Genomic DNA, 15743 nt, shown 5'->3' with positions numbered 1-15743 from the left:
TAAATTTTCTTGGGAACTGCCAACAGTTGTAAACGTAAACCCACTAAATTGCAGGATTCTACAACAAGATTAACACAGATTATTTTGTATATTTATTAGAAAAGTGCAATGTAAAATTCATTATCACTTCTGATGATTTTTTTCTGGTCTCCGTGTACAAATGGTGTACAGTTTGAATTATATTTATTACTAAAAAAGGGAGTTGCTAATCGGTAAAACTCTTATTGGAATCAATGTATGAAGTTTCAACAAATATTTCTCTGCATTACGTTTATTTCATTGTATTTTCTTTATTTTAAAGTACACAGCTTGATTTGGAGGGAAAAGCAAAGCAAAGCAAAGCAAAAAAACTGTTTACATCCCAAAATAAGTAATATTGTTTTATTGTTCCCAAATGGCTAAAATTTATTTCCTGCCCAGGGATCAGCTGTTGAGAAATCCGTGCCAGGCTAAATATACCCAGTGTATTCAGAATTTAGTCTGGTCACCCCGACATTCTAACCTCATGTTGGACTTTGCTCAGGCTCGCTTGGTATGAGTCACTTTTAGTTTAGAAAAGGTAGGTGAATTGCAATTTGTTGTGTGTATGTGTTTTTTATTTGTCCAGGATATAGTTTGTACTTTGTTCAGGTTTGTCCACTCGTTTAAACACGTTTATTGCATGGTAACTGATGTTTTTTTATGTTAGCCTATTGTTAAACTTTTTTTAATTAGAAAACACTTAGTTTTAAACAAGTACCACCCAGAAATTTACTTCATTTGGATACAAAATTAAACTGGTTTTAAATTTTAATTTTACTTGAATATTTTCTAAACAGTGTGATAATTTCTAATATTTACCATTTTTGTTTACATGATTATTTAAACCGTGTTTGCTCCACAATATAGAATACAATCAAATATTTCTTCACAACTGGTACATATATATTGAATAAAATCGCTAAAAAAATTTACATAAGACTAGTACCTACAGGAAATTTTAGAATATGTGTATTTTTAATTACTTTACATTTGCATGAGCACAAATCAAATATTTCTCTTCTTAACAATTGTGTTAACACAGATTAAAATATATGTATACTAACTTTATTTGTGTATTATGCATATAGAAGAGCTTAGGATATTGTTAGAGAAGTAAAAAGTACCCTGCTTCAATCTAAAGAAGCACCCCGTCAATACAAATTTATAGCCAAATACCCCATCATTATTTTATTTACGGGACTTGTGAGTTTTCATCTTTGTGTTCCCAATGTATAGTTTTAGGATCGTGGATGTGTTTAAGGAGGGTTTGTGTTCAACCATATTATATAGTGTACATTATTAATTGTTATGCAATTGAGGCTAGTTTATTTGAAACAGTTTTGTTTGGAGTTTACCTTGAACTTTTTTAACATTTTTACTGTAAGCTGTTAGATTATTTTTTTTTACTGGTTACAATTAATTATTATAGTCTAATCAAAATCTCAGGTTAGCAGTGAAAAGCAATATATAATCATCTCTTAACACTTGATGGTGTTATATTTTATTTGTTGTTATGCCCAAAATCGTTCAAATAAAAAGTTACTTTACTCTAACATTTTCTTTCCAACTTCCTCATTACAAATTGAGTCCTTTTACTTTTTTTTTTTAAGAGTATCCACAATATAAAGTAGGATGTTGGATTCAGGTGTTGATTTCCCTGTGAATCTTCATGATCTCAATTATTAATTGCAAAATATGCTTATTATTGATATTAAAGAGATATTTATGTTTCATTTTTATATGGCAGTAAACTCCTTCATGATTCCCTAGGTATGGAATGATAGACACGGTTAGATGAAAATGACCATATACCGAAACTGTTAAGGCTCTCTCATAGATTAAGCTGCTAATGTAATTTCAAAAATGAATTAAATTAAGGTACTTCATGTTAGAATGGACCAGGATTTGGAACATCTTATATATTAAAAAACCTCAACAAAACTTATGACAGCTAGCCTGGCCATACTAACTGGACCGAATTACATGCAGGTTGTACCAAATCAAATGTTATCAGTCCTATATGTGCAAGTTTTATTTGTATTTTGAAAATGTTTATGTTAATTGGGTCAAAAATAGAAATCAAACCTTTCTTATGGAGATTTAACATGGGGCCAAATTTTTAAGCTTACGATAGTCACCCTGATCATAGTACTGGACCGATTTACAATCTGGTTGTACCAAAAGAAAGGTTATCAGTCCTATATGTGCAGGTTTTATTTGTATTTTGTGAATATTTATGGTAATTGGGTCAAAAATTAAATTCAAATTTTCTTACGGAGATTTAACATGGGACTAATTCTATATCTTAATAGACAAGCATGTTTATTGAAAACCTTTTCCTCAGCTCCTGTGCATCGCAGGAAAAATCTACGCATACAGTTAGAAGATATTTGCCTGTATATGTGTAGAATCCCTTTATAAATTGAAATAGGCTCAAAAATATGCACACAAAAAAATTTGAAATAAAAAATAATTAACATGGGCCTTATAGGTTGCCATGTTGGAGACGAAATAACAACAAAATATAAACAGAAAATCAAAACAAATAGAAGAAACTCCAATCACATGTTTTATTATAGCACACATACTTTTGATCGAGTTTTTGACCATGGGGCGAGCTCTAGTCCTTTTGTAAAAATATTATGAAACCTGACCTCTTAACGTTTACCGGTATAACATTCAAAAAAGTAAAAATAAAAATACTAAAACCATTGAGATTAAAAAAAAATTGGTAGTAAATGACACAAAAATAGAAGAATGTCATATTTTCTGGTACCTGTAATAATGGGGAGGCGAATGGCCAAAATTCCAAAGTTGGCTCACCCCGAAAGGTAACCGGTGAACACTATGCTAGATGATATTGTATAGTAGTAGAGATGATATTTTGACCGGTGTTCACTCTGTATGAGTGGGACCCTCTTTTCTGGACGCCATTTTTCAAAATGGCGGATGTCACTGTTTGATCTTAGTATAACTCGAGCAAAAATGAACCAATTTTGATTAAATTTGGTATAAACGTTTAAACTTACATTTATTCGAACGGGTTCACGAACCAGCATGATCTGATCATGGGAACGGGGGTTTATGGGGGTTTTATGGGGGGTTTTATGGGGTAAAAATGGAATTTTTTTATCTTTTGCCCCCAAAGCACAAAATTTTCCAATTTTTCTCTAAACCATTTTAAAGAACTTAAAAAAACAAATAATTTAGTATATTAACGTATTTTTGTACCCTTATTGGTTACGGAGAAAATTCAAAAAGTTTTAATTTAAAATTCCCATGTTATTCTTATGGAGGATATCGTCAACTCTTGTAGTTTGCTTGTTTAGGGATATATTTTTATCATACTTGGTAAACTTATTTATTTATACTATGATATTAATATTCTACTAACATTCACGCTTTATTAGCCTCCCTGTAACAGCAAACCTAGGTACTCGTTAAACCTAATGTTATTTAAATTGAATTAATTTAAAAACGAATCAGGCAATTGGAAATCCACTCAGTCTGCAGGTTCGCTGCGACGAGGGTATTTTATTCTTGACATTTCTTCCTATACCTAGTGGTTCAGGAGATATAAGCAGTTAAAGCTGGGGTTTCCTCCATGTTAATTAGATTGATCCGTTTTAACTGTCACCCTAATGTATCCCGTTGGGCCTCCGCACTTTTCTATATACACAAATTATCTTCTATTTTTAAAATAATGGACCTCAATACAATGAGACATTAAATTAACTTTTATTTAATTATTATCAGTTATTACAATAATATTTCTTTAAACATAAATTCTTTACTGTTTGTATTTAACTTTATTCTATCGTGTTTAGTTTTGTAAAAATTTCGGATTGAACAGAGCGGCAAATGCTCATTTGAAGGGTTCGGCGGGTGCTAGCCACCCGCGGCTGTCGTAGCATCGCATTCGTACTGAAGTCCAGTCATAACCATCGACATATAAAACTAACTATTGTTATAGTTTTATACATCGATGGTCATAACTAAGCTTATACCCCTCTGATATGATATTCCTTCTACTTTCACGTAATTAGAAGAATTGTTACAGCCAACAGAACCGCATGTTGAAATTTTTATGTCAGGTTAATTTACTACAATCCAATTCTATAGGTTTTACACTAACACAGTGCAGTCTCTACAACTCAAATTAAATGGTGTAACCTAATACAGAAACTAATTTTATATCGGTTTTGATAATTTTCTTGTATTTTAATATTAATGTATATGATTTATTCATGTTGTAATTTATATGCCAAGCCCTTAACAAACACATCTTCATTTAAAAAGGTTGTCGTGTGACACTTCAGAGTAATCTTTGGACTACAGGCATATGCAATGTGTTAGCATAGGTATGGTAGCTTCATGTACAAATTTACCGAAACAGAAAATTAACTAAAAGATTTCCAAATATGCATTTTAGTACAATTTGACCCACACATTTATTTTTTGAAAAATAAATTGGACCAACATTGTACAACGGGTTGTTTGTTGCCTATCCACCAGTATGGTGTAAAACGTTCTCAAAGGCAATATCCAATGAATCTTATCTATCGATTTCGGTACATTGCAGTCAAGAATGTACTGTAAATCAGGCTGAGGTAGACTTGTCAAGGCTATTACGTAGAATTGTCAAGATTAAGAATAATTTAGGGCTTGTATGTTGAGCTATTTTCTATAGAGAGAGTGAAAAGCATAAATAAGAGAAGCAAATGGTAAGTAAAGAAAAAAGAGATGGCAATTGCTTATAACGATGGGTTAAATTCATGAGGTTTATTGATCAATAACATTTACTCATGTTTTTATTTCGTAATCTATAATATTTTTTTATAAAAAAATGTATTTGTAAATAAGGTTATTTGTTTATATCAATGCTCACTCCACTCAATTGGCAGACGAGAGGCCGCATACCAAGTATTTTAACGCATCGGGCGAATCTGAGATGTGCCTGATAATCTAGGTTTGTTATATGTCAAGTCAAAAGTGTAACGAAATAGCACAGGAAATACATTAGGATTAGGTTGTCAGTTAAAACGGACCAATCTAATTAACAGGAGGAAACCCCAACTTTAACTGCTTATTTCTCCTGAACCACTAGGTATAGGAAGAAATGTCAAGAATAAAATACCCCCGTCACAGCGAACCTGCAGACTAAGTGGATTTCCAATTGCCTGATTTGTTTTTAAATTAATTCAATTTAAATAAAATTAGGTTTAACGAGTACCTAGGTTTGCTGCCACAGGGAGGCTAATAAAGTGTGAATGTTAGTAGAATATTAATATCTTAGTATAAATAAATAAGTTTACCAAGTATGATCAAAATATATCCATAAACAAGCAAACTACAAGAGTTGACAATATCCTCCATAAGAATAACATGGGAATTTTAAATTAAAACTTTTTTGAATTTTCTCCGTAACCAATAAGGGTACAAAAATACATTAATATACTAAATTATTTGTTTTTTTAAGTTCTTTAAAATGGCTTAGAGAAAAATTGGTAGATTTTGTACTTTGGGGGCAAAGAATTAGAAAATCCCATCTTTACCCCATATAACCCCCCATAAAACCCCCATAAACCCCCGCTCCCATGATCAGATCATGCTGGTTCGTGAACCCGTTCGAATGAATGTAAGTTTAAACGTTAATACCAAATTTCATCAAAATCGGTTCATTTTTGCTCGAGTTATACAAAGATCAAACAGTGACATCCGCCATTTTGGAAAATGGCGTCCAGAAAAGAGGGTCCCACTCATACAGAGTGAACACCGGTCAAAATATCATCTCTACTACTATACAATATCATCTAGCATAGTGTTCACCGGTTACCTTTCGGGGTGAGCCAACTTTGTTATTTTACATATTTTACTAAATTTGCCTCCCCACTATAAATAAAGAGTGACAAAAATTCATCCACATATGTCCTCTTCAGTATTACTGTACTTGAACATTTGTTTCAGTTAATACACAAACATGGCTGGTTCATGTGCAGTCTGCAGCAAACCAGCGAGTCAACGCTGTGCTGTTTGTAAATCAGTGAACTACTGCAACAAGAACCACCAGAAGCAGCACTGGAAGATACACAAGAATGAATGTAAATGCTTCGAGGTCGCCACATCCATCAAACTGGGCCGACACATGGTGGCTCTAAGGAACATAGCAGCAGGAGAAGTTATTCTCAAAGAGTCACCATTGGTGTGTGGCCCCAAAGTCCTAGCATTCGCTCAATGTCTCGGCTGCCATTGCAAACTAACCGGCTCTTCCGTTGACAATGAAATGCTCAAAAGTTTCTACTACTGCAGAAAGTGTAATTGGCCTTTGTGTTCCACCAAATGTGAAAAGAGTCCTGTGCACCAAGCAGAATGTGCAGTTTTAGCAAAGAGTAAGCACAAAACTGTGATCAAATACCAAGACGAAGAACAAAAGGTTCCAGCGTACTGTGCTATTGTGCCTCTTAGGTGTTTGCTTCTTCCGCCTGAAAAACTCAATGAATTACTTTCTTTAGAATCAAATTTGGAAGTTTTGATAAACACACCTCTTTACAATGTTTTCAGGATCAATATTGTAGGGTATTTACATAAAGCTCTAGGTTTGACTCAATACAATGAGGAGACAATATTGAAGGTGGCTGCAGTGTTGGATACTAACTCATTTGAAATAAGGAGAGACAAAGGAAACGTCAGGATAAGAGGGTTGTACCCGAAAGCAGCGATGATGTCTCACAGTTGCAAACCCAACACTAAACATTTCTTCTTAGGAGATGACTTTACGATGGTGGTCATGGCAACGACCGACATAAAAAAAGGTGAGATAATCAATGCGACTTACACACAAACTTTGTGGAGCACCCAGGAGAGAAGACAACATCTAAAGATTTCAAAGTGTTTCGACTGTGACTGTGAAAGATGTGTTGATCCCACAGAGTTTAACACTTTCATCAGCTGCATCTTGTGTTCAAAGTGTAAAGGATACATGTTGTGTGAAGATCCTCTAGACCCCAGCTCAAGATGGAAATGTCACAAGTGTTCACATTTGATTAACGCCAAGCAAATGGCTTTCGGCAATGAAGCTCTGAAGAGGGAACTAGAAAACACGGGCAAAACCATTCCAACTCTTGAAGCTCTTGTGAATAAATATTTGAAAGACGAGGGATCAGTGCTGCACCCGACAAACTGTCACATTATTCAAGCAAAACACGCTCTCATTCAGCTTTATGGAGTTCACCTTTCGGGTAAGTTTACCAGCAATGCTTAAATTAGAGTTAGTTATTTCTTTTATTTGATGTGCAGTTTACTCAATAAGGAACTTTGGTTCCTTGGGACAAAATACAATATGTTTTTACTTTGGGTCAGAATTAGCTAAAAGTTTTAATATTTTGTGTTTCATCTTGAACTATTATTTTTTATGATTTCTAACAACAGATCAACGATTAGTGACAAATGTCTAGCATATTTCTAAATATACAAAAAATCTCCTCAAGTGTATGTGTGAAAAAATTAATAATTCATAATCTGACTCTCCATAATTTAAGATATACAACGATAGTGTAAAAGAGCTTTAGTAGTATCCTTTGTTTGCTCGGAAGGTTTATTCCCCCCCCCCCCCTTTTGAGTTTATGTAGCAGAAATATGTGTCTACCTAGGCCTGGGAATCCTGATAACTTATACTCTTAAGAGAACCCTTGGTGGAACGATTGTTCCCATGTAGCACAGATGGTTGGGCCAACGTTGGTAAATTGTGGAGCCACACAGTTGGCCAACGGTAGAAATGTCACCTCTTTAAACTGTTTTCCAGCCAACCATTGTCCAACAATGGCCCAACCGTTTTATTTCACACAAAATAATAAAGATTTAGTACGAAAAGCATAATTATTAGTTGAGTAAATTTATTAAATAGTTCATAAAAACAAATTTTGAAAAAAAACTAGAACAAAATTTTTTTGGCCCAGACGGGTCTCGAACCCGGGTCCTTCGACTTATGAGCCTCTTACTTTACCACTGAGCTATCTGTGATTGCTGAAATAGAGAGTTTTCAAGTGGTGAAAGAGTAGCCGACAGTTGCAATGGTCGCAATACTTCAAACATTTTTGATACTACACAGTATAATATGATTCTGTTAATCTGTTAAGGCATCATAAGTAGTTTTTTTTTTTTTGAGTTAGAGAGGATACTGGTATTTGAATGATTAATTAATTACCGTTAGATTGTTAATGCTATTATAATTGCCTGTTATATGATTAATTACTCTTTCCCCTTAAATTGTTGCAAATAAGTTAAAGAATATTAATTTAAAAAATATTTGCATTATTAAAATTATTAAAATTCATTGTTGTAGCGCCGGAACTGTAATATATAAAATATCTGGTTTTACAATACCTTTATCAGTTCCAAAAGTTTCCAAAAGTTGTAAAACCAGATATTTTATTATAATTATGTTGTGAAAGCTAGACCCAGAGAATGAAAGTCGTGTAAACTCAACTATATGGACCATTGTTGGTCCAACAAAAGTATATTTTGTTGGTCCAACGGAGTGAAAAACGGTTGGACAACGGTTGGCTTGATGTATGATACCCAGCAATGCATATTAATGTATTTCATTAACAATGAACCAATGTTGGTCCACAGTTGTAAATATTGGTTGGCCCAACTACGAGATATACAGTTGGACAACGGTTGGTTGGTTGTGGAAGCTCCAACCAACCATCGACCAACTGTCCCACAGTTGGCCAACGTTGGCCCAACCATTTGTGCTACATGGGTTCATAACAGCAGCAAATGTATCCTTATACTTGTTCGTTTGGTGGAGCTTACAGCTTTACTGCTAACCGAATTGTGGTTTTCAATGGCTGGAATATGACACTGGGATTTACAAGCAACCTTAAAAATCTAATAATGATACTAAAACATGAATACTAAAATATGTATCAATGCAAAATAAGTCATACCTGTTAGGTTTTAGTTTTTAGCAAATTTCCCATATAGGGAATAAGCTTTTACGTATGTCTCATGGTAAGACCTGGACCCGGAGGATTTACTTTTTTCATTATTTTATATGTCCCCAAAGGCACCATATAATGCCTCCATAATAATGCCATAATGCCTGAGGGCATGTTCATATATGTCTGTGTGTACATTAGCATAACTACCGTTACTGGAGTAAAAATTATGATATTTCAATGAACTTGGGTTCAAACGTGTATACCTTTATTTATTTGAACAAGTTCACAAACCAGCACGATCGGACTATGTGAACCGGGTTTTATGGAGTGAAAATAGATTTTTCTCATTTTATCTCAAAACGTAGAATTTTCAAAGTTTTCCCTATTCCATTTTGAATAGCTCTAAAACAAATAAATTAGTATCTTGAGGTGTAGAGTTTAAAGATTACTGAGAAAGTTAAAAAAAATTGTTAATTAAAAATTCCCATGGCTTGTTTATGGATGTTTATGGATATAGTTTGGTTAAATTGTCAAATTGGTTTTTTCATCCTAATCTACACTAAAATTCTACCAAAAAACATGCCTTATTATTATTTTTCCTTTTTTTAGCAGCAAACCTAACCCAGATAGCAAAAAATACTTAATTCAAGTTAGAAACAAGTTTGATTTGTCAAATCTGCAAACTTAAGTACTCGTACAACCTAATTATTTAAATTCCTGGTGGTTAAAAGTGCACAAGCACAACTCATGATTGGTTGTTTTTAAATTCCTGGTGGTTAAAAGTGCACAAGCACAACTCATGATTGGTTGTTTTGTCTGGTAAAAATCTACAGATCAATTTAAAGTATGATTTTTCTTCCAGAACAATCGGATACATTATGACCAAACAATATTGTAATGGTAAGTTATTTAAGTATGTACAAATCACCATTATGTGGAGAATGTTTATATTTTGGTGGTGTTAGCTGTGTTGATGTATAATCGTAGTGTTTACTTGTGTACAATTAATTAAATGTAAGAGGTAGATATTATGGTGAAGTATTTAAATGTATTGTTGAAGCATTGTGTAATTATGTCATTAAGTTTTGTGAATGTATTCAATAGAAATCTGATGTACTGTGGTGTCTAGTATGATTACTGTGGTGTCTAGTATGATTACTGTGGTGTCTAGTGTGATTTTTTTAAATGTATCATTCCATCCTGGATAGGCTTCCACAGTCACTTTGTGGAATCGTGGTTTTTTGGTGACTACCATAATGTCAAAATCGACAAATCTGTGTTAATCACAAAATTCTTACTAAAAAACTTACAGCAATTGGTTTTCATGGACAAATAATTGAACTTTTGAAATCTTTAAGCGATAGAAAACAAAGAACAGTAATTAAAACCGCCTCTGGGAACCAATACTCTTCTTGGGCAAATAATAACTATGGAGTTCCGCAAGGTTCAATCCTAGGTCCTCTCTTATTCCTCACATATATTAATGATTTACCTTTTCATTTTTCAAGTCAAATCTGTAACTTTACCCTTTATGCAGATGATACAACAGCTCTCATCCGACGAAGTACTGTTAAAATGTTACATGATTATGTCAAAGAAAAAATTGGAGAAATAGCATATTGGTTTTTAAAAAATGGCTTACTTTTGAATTAAGATAAAACTAGTGTTTTAATTTTCAAATTGAGAAATTCAACCACTGGAACAGAAACTACTGCCTGGCCCACAAATGTAGTAAAGTTTTTAGGAATATATTTGGATAGTAAACTACAGTACAATGGACAGAGCATATTCATTTTCTAAACAAAAAACTTCCAACAAAAGTCCAACAAGATATGCTTTAAGTGTTTTAATTCAGGTTACCTCCTTGGAAGTATGTAAAAATGTTTATTATGCTTATGTGTACTCTATTTTAAGCTATAGTATTACATTATGGGGGACGGCCACAGATGTCCACAAAGTTTTTAAAAAACAAAAGTCAATTATCAGAACTCTTGCAAATTGCCCAAAAAAAACATCATGTAGACAATTGTTTCGACATTTTTAAATTTTAACTCTAACTTCAATATATGTTTTTGAAATTTTAAAAATGGTTCATGGAAATCCTGGTATGTTTCAAAATTATCTTAGTAATCACTCATATAATGGGTGAAGACAAGACATTTTTCAATACCCCACTCATAATTTAAAAAATATGAAACAAGTCCTCTCTATATGGGGTTAAAAATTTACAATAAAATTCCAAACTCCTTAAAGCAATTAAACTTAGCAAAATTTACAGACAAAATCAAAACAGTTTTAGTAGAAAAAGCATATTACACTCTTCAGGAATTTTTCAACGACTCCTGGTAACAGACACCCATTCTCTCATCAACCTCTCCTAACATAAACAGTTCCACCAAGCCAATGAAATAGCCCTATACTCTAATCTAATCTTATCATTGATTTACTCATAGAATTTGAATATACAACTTCTTAAGAAAATAATATTTGTCTTCTCTTAACACGTTCACTGCGGAAACACGTCATGCGAAACTACTCTTGTTTGCGCGTGAAGGGTTTACCTGTCATTGGGTCCCTTCCAATACATTGGTTCATTTTGAGCTCCGTTGTTGCCAGAGGAACGTTATAATTGTTGCCAGCCTGTAGCTTGGAAGCAAGCTTTATTTTGATGTAGGTTGATACTAAAATTTCCTGTGAAATCCCGTCTGCCAATGCTTTAGTCCCGGTTTTGGGAATATTCTCTTTTCAAGCCACATTACAAAGACACTGGCTACGGATCCTGTCAGTGCAGCTTCCTTTGGGAGTTTCTGTGAACTACATCTACTCTCACGGCAACGCAGCACAATCACTGCTGCTCTTTTGTGATTCTTCATACTGAAATATTTTAATGCCAATTGCGATCGCTGATTCGGTGACGTGCCGGGGCTTTGCCCGTGCATCGGCGCCATTGGCGAGCACCTGTTTGGTGTATGCCGCAGTGAACGTGTTAACATATAGCCCTACTGATAATTTTGCACAGGAGTATTATACTCCATGAATTCTTGTGAAACTCTGTAAGAAGATTCTAAAACAATACATGACAAGTAGCTTGGATACCTTTTGAAATAATAGTCTTGAAACCACAAGACGTCACTCTCTTCAAGTTGGATTTTTTCTAACAAAACTAATTGAAATTCCTATCTTTTTACCATTCAAATGTAAACATTTCTTTTTACAGAGTTATCATCAGAACAGCTGGACTACGCAGAGTCTATTTGCAATGACTTGCTGGAGTTGGCTGATAAACTAGACCCAGGAATGACCAGGTTCCGAGGCACCTTGCTGTACGATCTTCAAGCAATAAAGGTCGTCAAGGTCAAGGCGGAGTTTGAGAAAGACCTTATCACCAAAGACAAAGCTCAGGTTTGTGATATTATTAATCATGATTGTGTTTTTTTATTAACAATAACAGTACACTACAGTACAGTTAAGTCCCAACATAATCAGGTCACAAGGAAACCCGAAATATAAAAAGTGTCCAACTCTTTGATTCTGTGCATTATGAAACTAAGAAGTGGTTTGTATAAATTATTGAATACTAAAGAAAAATACAAAAATATTCAGAAGACATAAGAAGACTATGAGGGTGCACTAGAGGATTTAATACTGGTATGCAAAAAGACCATTGTTTGTCAATTCATCTGGGTACTCAAATATTCTTAGACAAACTAAATGTATTTTTCCAACAAAATGAGATAACTTTTAAATCTACAACTTATCTTTTTCCTTAGGAATATCTTATTTATAAAGTTCATGTTAAAACTAAGATTAAATTCTTCACAAACTACACCAAGTATATTACTTACTATGGCTCATGCAGATTATTTTTCAGGAGCTCCTAAAAGAAGTAACCGAGTTGCTACAAGAGGCAACCAAGATTCTGAAACATGAACCAGACATGATAACTCTACTAGAAGAGCGAGTCAAAGAGCTGAACCAACTCTGTTCTACGTGACCAGTAGGACAACTTCTGTGATCAAACTCAAGTTCCTCTGTGTCTAGTGTATGTGTAATGGCAATGTCAAGTGTTATCGTTAATAAATCATAACTGTAAATAAGTGTTGAACAACCTTACTAGACATGAGAAATTAAATTTTTAGCGAATTTCCCTATAGAGCACTTTAAGACCTAGACCTGGGACCGATATTGTTTTTTATTTTGATATATACGTGCGTAGACGCGATAACTTGAGTAATTTTTGTAGTTAAAATAAAAACTCAACAGTTTTTGAGTTATTTAAGAAACAAGTTTTTTAAATGGCCACCATTTTGTTTTATGAATTTGGAAAATGTTCATAATTTTCTTGTGGATTTGTCTAGTTGTCATAAATATTTGTGCAAAGTTTCAATTTCATACCTTTAAACACTTTTTAGAAAAAAATTAATAAGTGAAAACCCAAAATGGCGGCTGTGTGAGTAACTAAGGACTTCCGAACAATTTAAATATGATATTTAGATATGTTTCTTTACTTAGGAGAAATGCCCTAATTATTGGAGAGTTCCGGGACTCCCTGTATAATTAATTAAAGGGGGAAACGTGAGCAAATTGCAAATTTGTATTACAGTTCAGAACTTTTTTCTTAGGTAAATCGAATAATGCAATACCGGTACCCTTTTACATTTTAAAGAATACTATAAGATTAGATTTGAAAAGTAAAAGTAGGTTTTCTTACTTAGGCGCAGTAACGGAGTTCATCCTCTCTTCTTGTCTCAAAGAAGAAGCCTAGAGCGGACTACCACTGGACCAGCAGAAAATCCCTTCCCTGCACTCCGCACCTAGGAAGACACAGCTTAAGTTTTAAGTGAACAAAATTATTATTTTACAAAAAAATAAATTTTTTGAGAGTAGACATATATATACTAGTAATTTACTTAAAATCGGGTTACGATTAATTAGTAATCACTGACAGTAGCCTCGGCTATTTAAAATCCATTATTTTCATTCACTGTTTTGACTTTTGTTTAAAATCTGACAGTGATTTAGCATTTAACTGACAAACCATTACTGTGGAAGCTTATCAGCATCACTGGATCATTGGAAGTAAACATTATGAAGTAAATAAACGCTAGGGGGTCGAAGTTCTATTAAAGGAAATTACCCTTTTTGTTACCATTCGTCACATTGCTGTATCATCTACTAGCTGGCCCGACAGACGTCGTCCTGTCCTAATGTGGTTTTATGTCAAATGCTCGTTCATTTTCAAGATGAGCTCTTTCGCATGGCTCAATCACGTCCTGGTTGAAGTTCGATCGCTACGCTCACTCACCTTTAGGTTGGAGCTGGTTCGCTGTGCTCACTTGCCTTCAGGTTAGCTCGTTCGCTACGCTAACTCGCCTCCAGGTTGAAGTTCGTTCGCTACGCTCACTCACCTTTTGGTTGCAAATTAGCTGTTGTAATAAATTTAAAAAAAAATAATAATAATGCTGCACCCTGTTGGTAAACCTATTATTTTTTTAATGCTATTGAACATCACAGAATCAAATTGTTTAGTTGAACCAGCTGTTAAGATTGTTTAATTCCATTCAAATATGAGTACTCACAAGGTTAACATGGGAAACTCCAGAGCCACTTGGGCGGAGCCCTTTTGACGGATCTGCACCAAACTTCACACAAACCATCCTTGAATAACGCTTAATAATGCCTGAAAGTTTCATTACAATCTGTCGAGCGGTTTTGGAGTCCATAAAGGACAAACAAACAACAAACATACAAACATTGGATTTTATATATATAGAAGATATATTAATAGGCGATGTTTCTTGAAAACCTTTTTTCTTGGCTCGTGTGCATCGCAGGGAAAATCTACCCATACTGTTAGAAAGATATTTTCCAGTGGATGAGCATAATCCCTTTATAAATTTAAAATGGGCTCAAAAATAAGCACAAAAAATGAATTGTAATTAAAAAAAATTAACATGGGTTTTATGGGTTGCCATGCTGGTGACGAAATATAAACAGAAAAACAAAACAAATGGGAGAAATTCCAATCACATGCTTTATTTACAGTGTGGGGTGAAAATAGAAAAGTTTACACAGTACATATTTTTGGTCAAGACCTCGGGCCGACCTCTAGTGAGATTAAAATGACATCTTAATCATAAAAATCTGTTTGTAGGAGGACTGAAAAAGGGATGATACAGAAAATGCCCTTATTGTATTACTTATATAGACAAGACAGCTAGCTACAGTACCACTGTTATATTTTATTTTTCAAGTTAGTAGAGGGTGGTCCATGGGAAACGGATATATTTAAAAAAGCGATTGCTCTTTAAGTTTTATTGACATAGAAATGAAGCAAAAGTTATACCATTTACAAAATAAAATACCTTATTTTAAGTTTTGAAAATTACCTCATTCAAACTTCGGCCGTTGAAACCGACACATATTTTCAAGCCTTGCGAAAAACGTTCCACATTGTTCAGTAACTATTGATTGATAAGTTTAATTTAGCTCCTGATTGCGGCCTTAAATTCTTCCAGAGTACATGGTTTTTCTTTTTCTGTCTTCATGTGACTCCATAGGGAAAAGTCATTCATTGACAAGTCCGGTGAACGCGGTAGTCACACATCACCAAACCATGACATCTCTTGCCCAGGAAATAACATTCAAAATGCTGTCATAGAAGCACTGGCTGTGTAAGCAGTTGCCCCATCTTGTTGAAAATATATGTTCTTGATGTAGATTTTCTACCCTTTAAGTTCGGGAATGAAAAAGTCTCTTATCATGTTCATGTATCGT

General features: G+C 34.0%; 1 protein-coding gene across 3 annotated transcripts; it reads left to right on the top strand.

The window, feature by feature from the left end:
- The first annotated feature begins 490 nt into the window (after positions 1-490).
- Positions 491-13936, top strand: LOC128990155 (SET domain-containing protein SmydA-8-like). 3 transcript variants are annotated; one of them, XR_008490494.1, is made up of 5 exons: positions 491-559; positions 5989-7259; positions 12184-12368; positions 12838-13020; positions 13682-13936. XR_008490494.1 is itself a non-coding variant. In XM_054412427.1 (5 exons), exons 2-4 carry the CDS (start codon positions 6002-6004, stop codon positions 12958-12960), a joined length of 1566 nt encoding a protein of 521 aa, XP_054268402.1. In that variant the 5' UTR covers positions 491-559; positions 5989-6001; the 3' UTR covers positions 12961-13008; positions 13682-13935. The 3 variants fall into 3 exon arrangements, 2 of the variants coding, with proteins under 2 accessions (XP_054268402.1, XP_054268403.1); XM_054412427.1 differs by having other exon boundaries at positions 12838-13008; positions 13682-13935; XM_054412428.1 differs by lacking the exon at positions 13682-13936 and having other exon boundaries at positions 12838-13052.
- Positions 13937-15743: the final 1807 nt, after the last annotated feature.

This window comes from Macrosteles quadrilineatus, unplaced genomic scaffold, assembly GCF_028750875.1.
Source record: "Macrosteles quadrilineatus isolate MER2022 unplaced genomic scaffold, UCM_ALF_1.0 Scaffold_3__2_contigs__length_128488019, whole genome shotgun sequence".
Lineage (NCBI taxonomy): Eukaryota > Metazoa > Arthropoda > Insecta > Hemiptera > Cicadellidae > Macrosteles > Macrosteles quadrilineatus.
The sequence above is the reverse complement of the archived record's forward strand: the minus strand, read 5'-3'. Positions and strand labels throughout refer to the sequence as shown.

What these genes read in the sequence shown, in the direction of transcription:
- LOC128990155 (XM_054412427.1), top strand. Translation starts at nt 6,002, where the DNA reads ATGGCTGGTTCATGTGCAGTCTGCAGCAAACCAGCGAGTCAACGCTGT. An exon ending in TTATGGAGTTCACCTTTCGG is followed by an intron (nt 7,260 to 12,183) that starts GTAAGTTTACCA and finishes TTCTTTTTACAG; the next exon opens with AGTTATCATCAGAACAGCTG. An exon ending in TCACCAAAGACAAAGCTCAG is followed by an intron (nt 12,369 to 12,837) that starts GTTTGTGATATT and finishes ATTATTTTTCAG; the next exon opens with GAGCTCCTAAAAGAAGTAAC.